Source organism: Petaurus breviceps, unplaced genomic scaffold (assembly GCF_028583685.1).
Source record: "Petaurus breviceps papuanus isolate PSGF00001 unplaced genomic scaffold, PetGlider_PUasm1.0 90667, whole genome shotgun sequence".
Classification (NCBI taxonomy): Eukaryota; Metazoa; Chordata; class Mammalia; order Diprotodontia; family Petauridae; genus Petaurus; species Petaurus breviceps.
Window position 1 is genome coordinate 5,843,679 of NW_027187302.1, and position 17,487 is coordinate 5,861,165.

General features: G+C 37.0%; 1 protein-coding gene across 1 annotated transcript in view; it reads left to right on the plus strand.

Moving 5' to 3' along the window:
- Positions 1 to 17,487, plus strand: part of SPACA1 (sperm acrosome associated 1) — a 45,486-nt gene that overhangs the window by 1,779 nt on the left and 26,220 nt on the right. Inside the window, 2 exon segments of the mRNA XM_069065162.1 lie at positions 3,220 to 3,276; positions 15,268 to 15,369. Coding sequence (XP_068921263.1) covers positions 3,220 to 3,276; positions 15,268 to 15,369 — 159 coding nt within the window.

Below are 17,487 nucleotides of genomic sequence, written 5' to 3' on the forward strand. Positions count from 1 at the left end.
ATCTATCTATCTATCTATCTATCTATCTATCTATCTATCTATCTATCATCTACCTCTATCTCTGTGTCTCTATCTGTCTTCTCTTTGTCTCCCTCTAAATATCTGTCTGCCTCTATCTCCATGTCTATTTATCTCTATCTCCATCTCTTTCTCTCTAAATGTCTATCTACCTTTATCTCCATATCTATCTATCAATCTATCTATCACCATCTTTTTCTCTCTAAATATCTATCATCTATCTATCTATCTATCTATCTATCTATCTATCTATCTATCTATCTATCTATCTATCTATCTATCTATCTATCTATCATCTACCTACCTATCTGGAGGAAGTTGATTAATAGCCTTTTCCTATTTCCTTGATGACATAATGATCTTCAGTGTCAGAAAAGAACTGACTGATTGGGGTTAATGATGGGATCAAGGTTTGTAGCTGCCTAAATGGCATGACTTTATGGAATGGTAGAAAAATACTTGACTGTGGAAGTTTGAAAAATAAGGTGATTCAGTGATTCTAAACTTGGGGAAGAATGAACATTTCAGTATACACATGAGTTTACATCTACATACTGGTTCTGAAATCCCATCCCCATAAATTTTAATATTAAACTGGTCAAGGGTTAGAGCATATTATAATAAATATCTTGGAGACATATAAAATGTTATTTACATATTACTTTTCATTATTTATATAACTTGTTTTGAAGCTGATGTATAATAAGTTGCATATGAATTGATGAGATTTCAAAACCAAGGCTAGATGGTCTTCGATTTGAGAATCCTAGCATTTCTTTGACTACATGTGCAGCTATTTTTTTAAAAAGCATTTTCTTTTATCTTATGATGTGAAAGATTTGTGTATAAAGATTTTCCCCCATGAAATATATATATAATAAAAGCATTTTATTTATCTGATATAAAATAAGCCAAGGATTCTGTGCAGATAAAAGGGTCACAAATTTTGCTTTACTGAGCTTTCTTGTTTTAAAATATTGACTTAGATGTACCTGAAAATATTGCAAGTAACAAATATCTGCAAATGCCCTTTAAAGTAAGTCATGATCATCAATTTCTTATTGCTTTGCTACTTAAAATTAAGGGAGAAAAAGATCTTGTAAGATGCTGGAGCAGTTATTTTGGAAAGTGAAAATATTCCTACTAATTCAAATCTCATCCTTAGAAAATAGTTCTGGGAGCTAGATTTTCATTGAATCCATAATGGAAAATCCCACATACTTTATTCATGGTAACAAAATGGAATGGCAGATTTGATGTGGTCTCATTATCATCATTTCTAGCATAATGAAGAAGAAATAGTGACTATTAAGTATTTGCTGAGTGATTCAGGATTTATTTTTCTAAAAAAAGGTACATAAAGGAATGTTAATTTAAGTATCTATGACCTCCCCTTTCTTTACTGTGTACAGAGGTTAAGTTTTAATTTGTTTCTTACTATAGCAGGGTAAAATATCCCATTATCTCAGTAATGAAATTATATACCCAGAGTGGGAAAAGTGCTAGATTTAAAATAAAAGGGACTGCTCCCTTTTACCTATGCAGTGTTGGAAAATTGACTTCACCTTTCTAGGCGTCAGGTTCCAAATCTGGAAAATGAGGGAATCGTACTAGGTTATGTTCATATCATCCCTTCAGATCTAAAAGCTATGATCTTTTCAAGGATTCTATTTGAAATAAGCCATTTGTTGTTATTGTTGTTTGGTTATTTCAGTTGAGTCTAATTAGTGATCCCCTTTGGGGTTTTCTTGGCAGAGATACTAAAGTGGTTTGCCATTTCCTTCTCCAGCTCATTTTACAGAGGAGGAAACTGAGGTAAACAGGGTTAAGTGACCTGCCCAGGGTCAAACAGTGCCTGAGGACAGATTTGAACTCAGGAAGATGAGTTTTCCTGATTCTAAGCTTGGTCCTCTAGCAGCCCTGACCATATTGACTATAAGCACCATTATTTCAGTAGTGGAAATCTATACTTGTAGTATGAAAAGTACTAGATTTAGAATCAAAGGGACTTGGATTCAAATTCCAACTCTGCTCCATTTTATCTATGTGATCTTGGGAAACTCATTTCACCTTTCTAGATCTCAGTTGCCTTGTCTGGAAAATGAAGGATTTATACTAATTTAACTTTTAATGATTCCTTTTGATACCAAATCTATGATCCATCCTATGCTTCTATTTGAAATTGACCATAAAAAATCCATTACAAATATTTTCAGAGTTTCTATTGTGTGGGACATGCAAAGTCCTTACCCAAATTAAACTTAGAGGCTTCTTAAGGTAGAAAGTAGAAAGGAGTTTATCACATATTATGTGCAAAGTACAATGGTTCTAGTAACTACTAGTTGAAATAAAAATTATATGTGAAACTTATCTTTCTTGAGATATTAAGGCATATTAATCAGAAAAAGGAGAAAAACTTGTATAGTTTTGACATGTATTTGTTTAATAGAAAATGATAATTTTTGTCTTGGATAAATATACTGTGATAGTGTGAGTAGATGATAGTACTATCACATACATATAGTACTATCATATACATATAGCACACATATATGTGCACATGCGTACACACATAAAACTTCTTTTACTGTTTTAATTAGTTGAGATTTGACTCCCAGTCTGAGAGATGAAGTTCCCATTTGTTTATATCTCAGCTTTTCATTTATTTAAATTGATTGATTTTTAACATTCATTTTTAAAAATTCAAGTTCCAAATTCTCTGCCTCCCGTGAAAAAAGCCTTCTTTAATCTGCATTTGGAGTTCACGTGTCCTCTCTCTGGAGATGGATAGCATTTTTCATCATGGGTCATCATTTGGAAGTGATTTGGATCATTGTCTTGATCACAGTAGCCAAGTTTTTCCACAGTTGATCATCTTTATAATATTATTGTTACTGTGTACAGTGTTCTGGTTCTGTTCAGTTCACTTTGCATCAGTTCATATAAGTCTTCCCTGGTTTTTCTGAAATCATCCTGTTTGTCATTTCTTATGGAATAATAAAAATAGTTGATTTTTTAAGCACTTGGGCTCTGTTTGCATAATTAGCAATAGAACAATTACTTTTATTATTCCTGTACCACATACAAATTAAGAAATATATTTACCAATTATAAGATATGTCTTTTTCTCTCTCCTTGACTAATAGGGCTCCACCTGGGAAGAATTTGATTGTAAAATGTGTGTTCATGCTTTATCTTTAGGTATAAATAATACAGTAGCCAAGGAGGTAGAATTTGGAATGTGCACCGTCACATGTGGTAAGTAGCACAACAGATGAATAACATACTATCACTTTTTTAGGGTGTAGCTCGGGGAAGGGAATGCTAATTGTAGCTATTGGAATTTGCAGTCATTTACTTTTATTCACCTTTCATTAATTTCAATTGCCGATGATTATAATTAACAAAAGGAATTGAACTGATGGTTCTTAAAAGTTTGGGGCAGATCTTTTTCATTTTTTGAAAAAAGCTTAATTTTAACTCAGCTTCCTTTATTAATTGGCACAGGAGCTGCCTTCACCTAAGTAACAATTTTCTTCATTTGTGATCATCGGTGAGGTGTTAAGAAAACAAAGAAATCTTTCAATGCAGATCAAATATGTTTCTCCACATCCAACACAGGCAAATTGATCCCCTTCCCCCAATAGGCTGGTCTGTAGCAGTCTCTCCATCTTTCATTTCTGCAAGCTGTAAGCCATATATCATACACTGGAGAAAAGAGTTATGGACTGTGGGAGAGATAATGTTTCAAGCCTCTGACTGACTCTGAATATTTGTCCTCTCTCTGAATAGCTGTTGGCCTTCTTGTAGAGATAAACTCTCTGGCTTGGGGGTAGGAATAAAGCCTCAAATGTTATGGACCACATTGCTCAGAAAGCACTGTATATTCACAAATAAAATTAACTGTATTCTGAATAGAATCTGCCCTCCAGAGAGCAGGTTAATTGCTGTGGATTTGGCAGCGGATAAAAGATATGGAAAAAGATGATAAGAGAGAGAAAAGGGGGAGGGGTGGCACTGAGCAATGTCATGAAAAAAGAGGGAGAATTCCTGCTGAGCTAGTATCAAGGTGGAATTCTATGTCCCATATTTAGGGTCATCAGAGCTCCCAAACTCAATAAAAGGCAATTACAACAATTGATTTCTTTCTTTCAGTATGTATAGTTAGCTATTCAGACATCTAGATTCTTTAATCAAAGAGTTTGAGACCCAATCTTTTCACCCCTTCTTGATAATAGGAATCACAAAGTAAGAAGTATCCCCACAGTAAACTATGAATCTCTGGCTTCAATTTACACTTTTTTCTTGCTGCTTTCATAAGATATTCACAGCAGGTGGAGAAGGATCTCTGATTTCTGGCACTATCATTATATGTATGGTGTCTGTCGCTTGAGAACTCATTTGATAAGTTGTACATTATCTCTGAGAAATATAAAAGCTTTTCAAATTATGTGATACACATTTTTGGACCAAACCTGTAATTTTGTTGGTCTATAGAGCTCCTGGACAGGAACCCTCCTAAAACAATGCAGATCAGCAGCTCTTTGGTAACTGAGTCTTAAACAGCTGACTGGGAACACTGAGAGGTTAGGTGACTTATAGTCAGTTTCACAGTCTATGTGTGTCAAAAACCAGGACTGGAATCTAGGTTTTCCTGACTCACAGGCTGGCTTTCTAACCATTATGCTACATTGGCTCTCATTATGCATGTTTAGAGGAAGTAAATGCTTCCAAAGCAAATTATTCTTCCCTGGACCAAATTCCTTCATTCTAGCTTTTGTTCATAGAACCATAGAATGTTATCCATGAAAAGACTCTCAGGAATAACTCAGTCCAACCCACTACTCTGCTCAGGAATCCCCTGCCTATAATAATGAGATGCCAGTCAGCCATGCATCCTCAGCTTGCACTCTTGCTTGTGTGGTATCCTGCTCCACTCCATTTCTCTAATTGTTGGACAAGACTTGCTAATATTGAGTCAAAATCAACTGCCCTGGAACTGCCACTTACCTGCTCTCAACCTTTAAATATTTGAAAACCATAATTGTCGCTTAGTGGAAAATAGCCCTGGATTCAAAGTCAGAGGTCTCATGCTCAGTTCCTGACTTTTGCAGACTTTATGACAAGTCACATCAGCTCTCTTGACCTCATTTTCCTAAATCTATTAAATAAGGGGGGTAGTAATAGATGGTCTCTAAGTTCCATTGTAGTTTTAAATCTATGACTTTGTGAACCTCAGAGATATTTTCTTCTCCAATCTCACCATCTTCATGAGGTTCCTTTGTTGTTGTTATTGAATAATTTCAGGCATGTCTGCCCCTATGTGACCCTGTTGGGATTTTCTTGGCAAAGATACTGGAGTGGTTTGCCATTTCCTTTTCTAGATGAGGAAACTGAGGTAAACAGAGTCAAATGACTTACCTAGGGTCACACAACAACTAAGTGTCTAAGGCTGGATTTGAACTCAGGAAGACAAGATTCCAAGTCCAGTGCTCTCTTTACTGTACCACCTAACTGCCCCCAAGTTTCCTTTGACATATTTTCAACTCCTTTCCCTATCCTGATGATCTGCTTCATGATGTGCCTTATTTTGTCCAAACCCCTCTAAATTATGGTACTCAGAACTGAATATTAATCTAGAAGGGGTCTGAATGCTGAAGAGGAAAATGAAAGTGGTAACCTACCTTCCTATGCTTATTGCTTATTACATGCTAGAATAGTACAAACATATATACACATGCAGACACACAAACACACAATACACAAAGGGAGCAGTGTGTATACACACAAGTATATTTATGTATATCTCCAGACACATATATACTCACACATGTACATGGAGGATTTGTAGTCAAATGAACTAGGTTCAAATCTTGCCTGTCATTTATTACCTTTGTGATCTTGGGTAAGCCCATTTAATCTCTCCAAACCTCAGTTTCCTTATCAGTAAAATGGGAATGTTGGATTAGGTGACCTCTAAAGTCTCTTCCAGCTCTAAATTGATGACCTTTCAATATAGTTATGTGAAGGACTAGGAAATGACAAATCCAGCAAAGAAAGAGATGACTATTGGATAGCAGGACTTGGTCTAATTCTAAGCCAGTTCTGGGATGCAAATGGATCCAGGAAAGATTAGTATGCTATAAACTCAAAGGATTGGGAATTGGAGAACTATTATTCTTCTTTGGCCCTCAACTTCTTGAGAATATACCTCACAGACTCCATTAAAACTGTGCATCTTCCAACAATTTTCAGTGGCCAGCAAATCCTTACCCATCTCAAAAGCCAATTCATCTCTATTCCCATTCTGGTCTACTCAAAACCCAGTCCAAACTCAAATATGTTATGGAGCAGAAATAATAATAACAACAACATTCATATAGTGCTTTAATGTTTATTAACTCTCATTTTATCTTTAGAAGAAGCCTGGGATGATTCCTCAGATGAGGAAACTGAGGCAGACAGAGATTAAACTACTTGCTCAGGGTCACACAGGTATTAAGTGTCTGAGGCTAGATTTGAATTCAGGTTTTCCTGACTCCATGTCCAGCATTCTTATCCACTGGGCCACCTAGTTTCTATATGGTGGTAGAGGACATATACATTTCCTCCACTGGAAGAATATAACCTCTAACAGGAAGTGATCTCCCCCTTTTCATTCCTCTCATAGACTTTTATTTGTACTTCTTATGGCTATGGTATCTTTCTCCATTATGTCATGTGGTGTTAATTATTTGCAGACATAGTTTATTTCTCTTCTGATACTAAAAAAACTCCTTGAGCACAGAAACCATAGATTGCCCATCTTGGGACCCTCCCTCAATCAGTTAGCATAGTTAGTACGTTACAAATGGAAGGCACTCAACAAATGCTTGTGCTTAAATTGAGTAGGATATTCAAAATGTAAAATATCACAATAGAGATTTAATATGAAAGTTGATACCTCTTATAGACATTTCCATAGGTCTCTGTATCCCCAGTGCTTAGCACAATGCCTGGCACATAGTAAGTGTTTTAATAAATCCTTGTGGATTGAGATATTTCAACCTTAAATTTAAAAAAACACCTTTCATTGAGTGCCTACTATGCACCAAACTCTAGGTACTATGGGGACAAAAAGACAAAATCAAATCCAGACCTCAAATTTATATTCTGCTGAGGGAAATAACATGTGCACAGATAAATATATACAGGACAGATACAAAATATATATAATTTCTACTAGGATGAGGACTAATAACTGGGGAGATCAGAAAAAAACTACCTGAAGGAGGTGGTGCCTGAACTGTGATTTGAAAGAAAATAAAGATTTTATGCGGCAGAGGTGAAGAGGGAGAGTATTTGAGACATGGGGGAAATAGGCTATGCAAAGGCATATAGGCTAGAGATGGAATATTAAGCAGCAAATAGCACAGTATGGCTGGAATATACTGTAGGGTGAATGAAGGATCACAATGTGAAATCGAGAAACATAGATTAGAGTCAAATTTTAAAGAGTTGTAAGTGTCAGGTGAGGGAGTTTACATTTTATTTTAGAAGCAAAAGGAAGTGTTGAGTAGGAGACTGGGTTGGTCAAACCTGTGCTTTAGGAATACCAATTTGGTAGCTACATGGAAGATAAGATGGTAGGAAGGAAAAGACAGGTGGAAGAGAGGTGAGTTGCAAGACTATTACAATGGTCCAGGTGAGAGGTGAGGAATGCTGAACTAGGATGTTGGTCTTGTGAATGGAGATAAGGAGATAAGTGATGTAGAGATAGAATCAAGTAGCACAGTATATGAGGCAATGTGGTGCATTGGTAAGAGGACTGGAATTTAATCTAGAGAACCTGGGTTCAAATCTGCCTCTGTCATTTTTCACCCATTAACCTCTCTAACTTTAGTTTCCTTAAATGTAAAATGAAGGCATTTGGGTAGATGACTTCAAAGACCAGTCCATCTCTCATTTTATGATTCTATGTTGTCTGTATAAATATGTCACTATTTCTGGTCCCACCATGTTGAGCCCTTTGCTTCAGGGTTGCTTCAATTAATTGTTGATAAATTAAAGACATGATTTTAAATTTCATTTGTGCTTGGAAACACAATACATTAGGAGAAATTGTGGGTAGGTGTCATGTCTAAAGAAGTGTCTTATGATGATGAAAAATTTGCAAATTTTTGAGTAGAGCCTGAAGTGTGTAAGACTTTTGGACTAAGAGTTAGGAGATTTGAGTGTTGGCTGCAACTCTACCACAGACTTTAGACAAGCCATATTATCTCCTGGACCTCATTTTTCTTATTTTCATAATTAAAGGATTAAATCAGATGACTTTGGAGGTCTCCTTCAGCTCCAAATCAATGATGTTATTACCTCTCATAGGCTGTAAAATGAGGAGTTTGGACTAAAGGATTCATAAGGCCCCTTGAAAATCATAGGTCATAGGGTCATAGATCTAGAGTTGTCATAGACCTTGGAAGTCATCTAGTTCAATGCCTTCATTTTACAGATGAGGAAACTGAGATCCAGGGAGTTTAAGTGATTTGTTCAAGAGCACATAGGCAGTAAGCATTGGACTTTGGATCTCTCAGTGGGGATGCATGGCCTTTGTTGTGCTTTATCCTTCTTGTATATATACTATTTATAGAAGATGATGTCCACTGAACTGAATTATAATCTAGGAACAAAGGTTTCTTCCTTGCTGCTTAAACCAGCAGTCTTCTGATATGTATAGCATTCATATAGAGAAGTCATAGGAATCAATTACTATGGAACCCAGAGCATTTCAGGATGCTACTAGGATAAAGGCAGGGTCTGTCGGGCCTTATTTCATTCCTCCTTGTCAGTGTATGCACCAGGGAGTATTGAAACCAACCAGTCAGTACCCTCTCAGCAAATTAATTGTATCTGCCAACCCCTATGAGAGTTTTAGAGCAGACCAGTTGTTGTTTTCTGTAGTCACTCATTTGTCACCAGCAGATGTGGAAGCCCTATATCCAGGTGCAATTAACCATCCATTCTGATGGTTCCATCCTTTTTTCAGATGAGGGAATCCACACCACAGGCATTGCTCTGTCTATATTCCTAGCTTCATACCCTTTCCATTAAAACCCAAACTAAGGTTCTATGCAAATCCAGTGCCCTACCCTCAGATCATGTGGCATACAGTGGGACTTTTGGTGTTCTCACAACCAAATGGGTGCAGACATCAAATATGCATATATTGGGCAGTCAGTGGTTTTATGGGTAAGTTCATGGGTCTAATAGCTTCTGCTGCCCTTGTCATAGACAATGGGCTTCCCCGTTCAGTAGCATAAAGTCATAATAGATAGAAGCTCAAAGTTGACAGGCACAGAGGTGACTTCTAGCAACCCATGTCCAAAGGATGAATCTAGAATTCCAACATCTGTGTAAGCACATCCAGTGAGAGAAAACTGACTTCCCCTCTTGATAGCCTATTATACTTTTGGAGAGCTGTAACTTTTAAGGGATTGCTTTCTTTATGTGGAACTGAAATTTGCCTTTCTGAATCTTCCATCTGTTGTCCCTCTTTCTGCCTTTGGGCCCCAAAAGAAAACCTAATGCCACTTTCACATGATAACACTTCAGATATTTGGAGACAATTATCATAGTCTCACTGAATTTTCTCCCTACTAAAAATTCCAAGTTCCTTCATTTGATCCTTATTTAGCATACTGTACCGAGTGTCCTGACCATACTGGTTATCTCCTTCTGCACTCACTCCATTTTAAATTGATCAATGTCCTTGAGACTTACTCTAGCTTTTGTTGATTCATCTACATTGGATTCATTCCAATTTGCTAACTCCCTTTCTGAAATTTTGAATGTAGAATCAGAAATAATACTCCTGTTGTTACATGAAGAGAGTTCAAATGCAGTAGAATTATGACTTTCTCCTCCTGAACTTCATACTTCCATTTATGCAGTGGAAGGTCACCTAAGAGAGATAGTAGATCAAAAAGTCAACATCTTGGAGTCAGAAAGATCTATGTTCAAGTCCTGCCTCTAACTACATACTAGATATGTGATCTTTTATTCTCCCAGGAAACTCTCCATAACTACACTACAGATAAATTGCAGATCAGAATACATGATAACCCTCAGTTCTAATGAATTTCTTTCTAGTCACACCCTTCCCTTCTCCACCTCTATGTTTCTGAGCTGATTTTTTTGAGCCTCCACATTCAATAACATTTTCTTTTGTTAGATTTGGCATTTTGTTTAAGCTTATTAAAATCTTTGGGGATCCTGATTCAGGGATCTGAATCTTTGACAAGACCTTGTCTATTTGTCCATTTGATTCTATTCTCTCCTATCTCCACCAAAATCTTGTCCCATTGATTATTCTCTCTCCCTCCCTCCCTCTCTCTCTCTCTCTCTCTCTGTCTCCCCCCTTCCTCACTTTCTTTCCCTCCCCCTCCCTCATTTAATCTCTCTATTGCCCACCCCATCACATAAACATGTCATCATCTCCCTTGTCCTTAAAAAAATCTCAAATTGATCTTGTCATCCCTTTAAGATGTTATCCTATACCTCCCCCTTCTTTTCACAGCAAAACTCCTAAAAAGGTTCATTCTACTGAATGCTTATTGCTTCTATTTCCTAATCTCCCATTCACTTTTCAATAGAAAAAATTAATTTCTGACCCCATCACTTGATAGAAACTCTTCTCTCCAAGGTTACTAACAATTTCTTCACTGCTAAATCCAGCGTTTTCTTAGATCTTATACTACTTTGCTCTTAAAAAAATTTTTAGCTTTTGACACCTTCAGCCACCCTATCCATCTTACTCTCTTTTCTTAGATTCTGTGACTCTACTCTCTGTTAGTTTTCTTCTTACCAGTCTGATAGTATCCCTTTAAACTCCTTTGCAAGATCATCATCTCTTGCCTACTAAATACAAAAATATGCTAAGGATATGTCCTACACCCTCTTCTCTCTCTTCGTCCTCTATATTTGTGATCTTATCAGCTCCCATGGGCTGAATTTGATTTCTATTCAGATGATTCCCTTGTCTGTATATTCAGCCATAATCATATTCCTGAACTCTGGAACTGAATTATCATTGTCTGTTTAACGTCCATACTTAGATATCCCATTGACATCTAAACCTCAATTGTCCCAAACAATTCTTATCTTGCCCTTCAGTACCCTCCCTCCTCCTTCCTGTTTCTACTGAGAACATCAACATCCTTCCAGGAGTCCAGGTTCTCAGTCTCTGAACCATCATTGACTTTGTTATCCCTCCTCCTTCCCCCATGTTTAAACAGTTGCCAAGTATTGTTGAATCTACCTTCACATTATCTCAGACATCAATTTCTATCTCTCCACTCACTCTAATCTTTGTATCACTTTAAGGTTCGCAAAAGCAATTTACATATGTTATATGTTCCTAACAACAATGAAGTAGGTGCTATTATCATCTCCATTTACTAATGAGAAAATTGGGATTGAGACAGTTTGGGCAACTATTATCACCTCTTCCCTAGATGATTGCAAAGTTTCCTAATTGGTTTCCCTACTTCTGGTATCTTTCCCTCTCTAAGGCATCCTCCATCCAACCACCAAACTGATATCCCTAAAATACAGATGTGATCATGTCATTCATATACTTAAAAATCTAGTGTGTCTATTACTTCTAGAATAAAATATAAAATGCTCACTCTTTTTAAAATTCTCCATTACTTGGCTCCTACCTGCTTCTTAATTTTTATCCTATATGATTATCTTTCACAAATATCTATTCCAATAAAATGAATAGCCCACTAGCTATTCTCTGTTCATAGCAATCTCCTGCCTTTGTGTCATTGCATAGGCTGTTCCCCATGCCTAGAATGCTCTCTCCTCCTCCTCATTGTCTATTGCAATTGCTGGTTTCCTTTAGATATTAGCTCAAATACCACTTCTTACATCAGGCCTTTTGTGATATCCTCAGTTGTTACTAATAAATGCTAGCATTTATATAGTACTTCAAGATTTGCAAAGTAACTTTACAAATATTATCTCATTTTATCCTCATGATATCCCAGGCAGGTAGGTACTATTATTATTCTCATTTTACAGATAAAATAACTGAGTCAGATGGAGGTTAAGTGATTTCCCTAGACTCGCTGTGTTGTGAAATTATATATATTTTTAACTTTTTAAACATTTTTTTTCCTTTTTGGAGGGGGAGGGCAGGGCAATTGGGGTTAAGTGACTTGCCCAAGGTCACACGGCTAGTAAGTGTTAAGTGTCTGAGGCCAGATTTGAACTCAGGTCCTCCTGACTCCAGGGCTGGTACTTTCTTCACTGTGCCACCTAGCCACCCCCAAGGTAAATTATATTGTTTATGCTTTGTATTTACTTGGCTGTGTACTGTCCATGGTATGTCATATTTCCCCACCCCCCATCCCCAAGAACATAAGGTCTTTGAGAGCAGGTATTTAGGTTTTTTTCCTCTTCAGCACCTATCACCATACTTTGAATGATGCACTTAAAAAACTCTTGTATTAAATCTTTACTTTATCATTACTACATTTCAGTTGTGAATGTCACCCAGCTGAGTTTCAGTGATATCACCAGGCTATTTTTACTTTGAGTTAAAACATCTAGTACATTTTGTTTATTTTTTTTTTTTACCCTTTTTTTGGAGGGGTGAGGACAGGACAATTGGGGTTAAGTGACTTGCACAAGGTCACACAGCTAGTAAGTGTAAAGTGTCGGAGGCTGGATTTGAACTCAGGTGCTCCTGACACTAAGGCATACATTTTGTTTATTACCCACAATTTTGGCATTGTCGTATAACTATATGAGACTAAAATATTATTTCTGCCCCTCTTCACTATTCTTGTGTCCTGTGAAGTTCTGAGCATCTGTAGTGTTGCTTTTCTTATGTCATACCTGATTCTGTTGCTTAGAAGCTGTATCTAGGCAGTCATTCTCCCTCACCCTTTTCAGCCAAAAGGCCTCTTAATCAGGTCAGCCAGTCTAAAGAGAAAAATCCATTCTGACTTGCTCTTTTTAGATGTAATCTATCCCTAGTGAAGCTCCCATTATTTCCATATCTTTTGTTGTTCAGTCACTTTCAGTCATGTCTGACTCTTCATGACCCCTTTTGGGGTTTTCTTGGCAAAGATACTGGGGTGGTTTGCCATTTCCTTCTTCAGCTCATTTTACAAATGAGAAAACTGAGGCAAACAGGGTTAAGTGACTTGCCCAGGGTCACACAGCTAGTAAGTGTCTGAGGCAAGATTTGAACTCAGGAAGATGAGTCTTCCTGCCTCCGGGCCTGGTGCTTCATCCATTGCAAAGATAAATCTCATCCTCTGACATAATTTCCTATGCCAGCCAGTCACTTTCCATTTTCTCCTTTCTCTTTTAAATTTCTTCCCTTCAATCAGTAAAAGTGATAAAATACTATTGGTGCCCCAACTTCTTCAATTTCTTGCCTATGTCTTAAAACAAACAAACAAACAAACAAAAACCCAACTAGATAATCTACCCCCAGGTTCCTCTGTGCCAGTGTTATTTGTTACTATGTTAATCAGAAGATAGGAGTATTTCACAGGTTGTTTTTTGTTTGTTTGTTTTAAGTCCTGGAAGGCTATTTCACCTTGAAAATGTATCCCCACCTATTCACCCATCTCCAATATTCTCCCTGGGCTTTAGCTATTAACTCCCAACCACTTCAAGTGTTTTCTACATTTGAAACTGCAGAGAGTTCACATGGTAGCACAGAGCATGAACTCACGTTTTCTCACAGTAATTATCATTTCCCCTTTAAGGAAACCATCCACTTAATAATCTGTCCTGGAATTCTGACAGGGACTGACAATAAGATAAGCTAGTACCAAGACAACCATGTGAAAATAACAGTGGAATTACACATTAATTCCACTTATTTGGCCTTGCAGCAATATTTCAGTAATATTAAGTAATATCTGTGTTCTTCCAATTAAGAATACTCATTTCCTTTCAATAGCTAGTATTTTTTTCTGTCAATCAATAAACATTTATTAAGCACCTACTATTTGCTGGGCACTGAGCTAACCACTGGGGATACAATTACAAATTTTTAAATGAGATGGTCTCTGTCCTCAAGGAGCTTTCTTTCTAATGAAGGAGGACAACATACAAAAGGAAGCTGAAAAGTAAGAGTAGGGGTAGGGAGAAGGTGCCTGTGCAGATGTATGATAGAGAAATCCAAAGAAGTCCCAAGTCAAACCATGAGAAATGGGGAGAAACCAGTGCTTGGCTTCCCTTCAATGGAGGTTTTGAAGTTCATGGTTCTATCCTATAGTCAGAGGGTCCAATCAGAAGGGCAGAAAATACTGATGAGATTTGAGTACAAAGCTAATTCAATCTTGCAGGAAAATGAGATTTCCCAGTAGAGTTTCCTGGGGCATAAGGGCATAATGCAGAAGGCCAAAGAGTCCCAAAGCAGGACAGCTGGTGCTATTTGAATGCATAGAAAATTTGTTCTCATTTGATTCTCCATCATCTACAAATGATCCCACACCTAATCTCAGTGAACCATTTGTATACAGTGTGGCAAAAATAAATAATGTCTTCTTAAAGCATTTTTACAAATTCTATCATGAGTTGGTACTGTGCAGGAAATAAGTTCATTAATTCAAATAAAGTCATGCTAATGTCCTACCTTACTGTTTTTCCTAATCAAAAGTATTGATCTTCTTTCATCCTTCAATGGTCTAAATGGAGTCCTCTAAATGTCACCTTCAATCTTTCTCTTCTCCTTGTCTTTCACATTTTTAACTTTGAGGACTAAGGTTTCTCTTGATACTAAAAAGCCAAATAGGGAAATGATACGTTTTCATGATAATTTTCTTCAACTTCTAACTACATTGTAGGTCATTTAGCATATTGCATGCTGAGAAATGAGAGGCTAAGCTGAATGAACCTGTGTACTACCTTTGTAAAGTGTTGAGTTGATTTAAGAAAATGTTAAAGAATGCACATATTTGACAGACAAAACATGACTTTTAGGGAGTTCATTATATCTCCAGGAATATTGTGCTTTCCTCTATGCAAATTAAGTCATTTGCTATGTGCAAAAAGGAGGTATTTATAGAATAACCCAACACAGGGAGCCTGAAGCAAGAGTTATAAACTTCGTGAATAAATATAAACATTAGAAGATCATAGAATTATACTTCAGAAAGAGTTGATAGAAAAAAGAAGGAAACTCTTAAGTGATTTCTAAAAATTTATTGGTGATTTATGTGTTTTTTTTCCCCTCTACCAAAGGCATTGGAGTTAGAGAAGTTATATTAAAAAATGGATGTCCTGATGGGGAATCAAAGTGTGTTGTTCGAGTGGAAGAATGCAGAGGACCAGTAGACTGTGGATGTAAGTAAGACTCAGTAATCGAGCAAGGCTGAGTAGAAGTATTTATCCTGGGAAAACAGAATGGAAATGTTTTACAAATGGGGTGAAGTGATCATCTAAATGCAGTTGGGTAAAGGAATGTTTTATCTTTTCCTTCCTTCCTTCCTTCCTTCCTTCCTTCCTTCCTTCCTTCCTTCCTTCCTTCCTTCCTTCCTTCCTTCCTTCCTTCCTTCCTTCCTTCCTTCCTTCCTTCCTTCCTTCCTTTCTTTCATCTCTCCCCTTTCCCTCTCCATTTTGGTGTTCAGTCATCGAGTCATGTTTGACTCTTTGTTACCTCGTGGACATATGCCAGACCTTTTATCTTTCACTGTCTCCCAAAGTCTGTCCAAGCTAATGTTGTTGCTTCCATGACACTATCTCTCCATTTCATCCTCTGCCGCCCTTCTCCTTTTGCCTTTAATCTTTCCCAACATCAAGGTCTTTCCCAATGAGTTCAGACTTCTCATTATGTGTTTAAGTGTTTAAGCTTCAATTTCAGTATTTGTCCTTCCAAAAAATCAGAATTAATTTCTTTAAGTACTGACTGATTTGATCTCCTTGCTGTCCAAAGGAGTCCTAAAAGTGTTCTCCGGCACCACAATTCAAAAGCATCAAATCTGCAGTGCTCAGTTTTCCTCATAGTCTAATTTTCACCACCATACATTACTACTGGAAAAACCAGTAAAGCTACAGTAAAAACCATTAAAAAAACAACTAAAAACAAAAAGAAAAGCTTTGACTGTATGGATATTTTTCAGCAAGGTGATGTCTCTGCTTTTTAGTATGCTGTCCAGATTTGCCATAGCTTTTCTTCTAAGGAGCAAACATCTTTTAATTGCATACAGTTGCCATCTGTAGTGATCTTTGAGCCCAAGAATATAAAATCTGACACTATGCTCTCTCTGTCTCTCTCTCTCTCTGTCTCTGTCTCCCTCTGTCTCTATCTCTCTGTCTCTCTACACACACACACAGACAAACACACATATGTATTATCAGCTAGGTGACTCAGTGGATAGAGTACTGAAGACTCATCTTCCTGACCTCAGATACCTACTAGATGTGTGACTCTGGGTAAGTCACTTAACCCTGTTTATCTCAGTTTCCTTATCTATAAAATCAGCTGGAGAAGGAAATAACAAACCATTCCCATATCTTTGCCAAGAAAATCCCAAATGGAGTGATGAAGAGTTGGACACAACTGAAAATGGCTGAACAACAATAAATACATACATATGTATATACACATTAGTAATATACACATATATGTACACACACGTATATGCACACACATCCATATATTCAGTTTCTGTTCTTTTGATATACAAATATTCATGTGTGCTAAGTTCATAATAAAAAATTTTGAAAAAAATTGCATAGTAGAATAGAAGGAGAATCACAGTAATATTTAAGATGTCATTCTACCCCAGACTAGCCTGTAAACCAGGTTAGCTCTCTTTCATGTTTCAGGAACTCATGTGTGCTTATAATATTAAAGATATTCTAAATAATGCAATAGTGCATTGTCACAGCCCTTTCCTCAGAGTCCAGGGCACAACAATTCTATTATCAGAATGCAATAACCTCATTTTATATAAAAAGTTATATTTCAGAAAGAAGCCTTCTTGTTAAATGTCTTTATAGGCCAGACTCCCTTATAATTAGAAGGCCTCAATACTTCAGTAAGGAAGATATTAGGTCTTTGATGGCTCCACCTTAGACTGAAACCTGCTCTGTACCATATTGTTCTACATCACTGTTTCAGTGTATAATAGTGGCCCCCAGCCACTCAATCTGGGGTCTAATAATATACATTAAAATCTTACCTAGTAGCACTAAGCTGGTTGCTGCTATACCTTACTCTCTAAAGTTTGCTGGGATTCTCAGAGTACACCCAACAATGAAGCCATTTCCTCACCATGCTTAGATCCTTTGGTGTGAGCATATGACACTTGAAACTCTATCCACTGATCCCTGGTGATCTCAGAACTTTAGGGAAATGAAAAAAATCTATTTTCCCAGAGCAGAGCTGGGTTCCCCTGTTTTTACATCCATCCATCTATCTATCTATCTATCTATCTATCTATCTATCTATCTATCTAT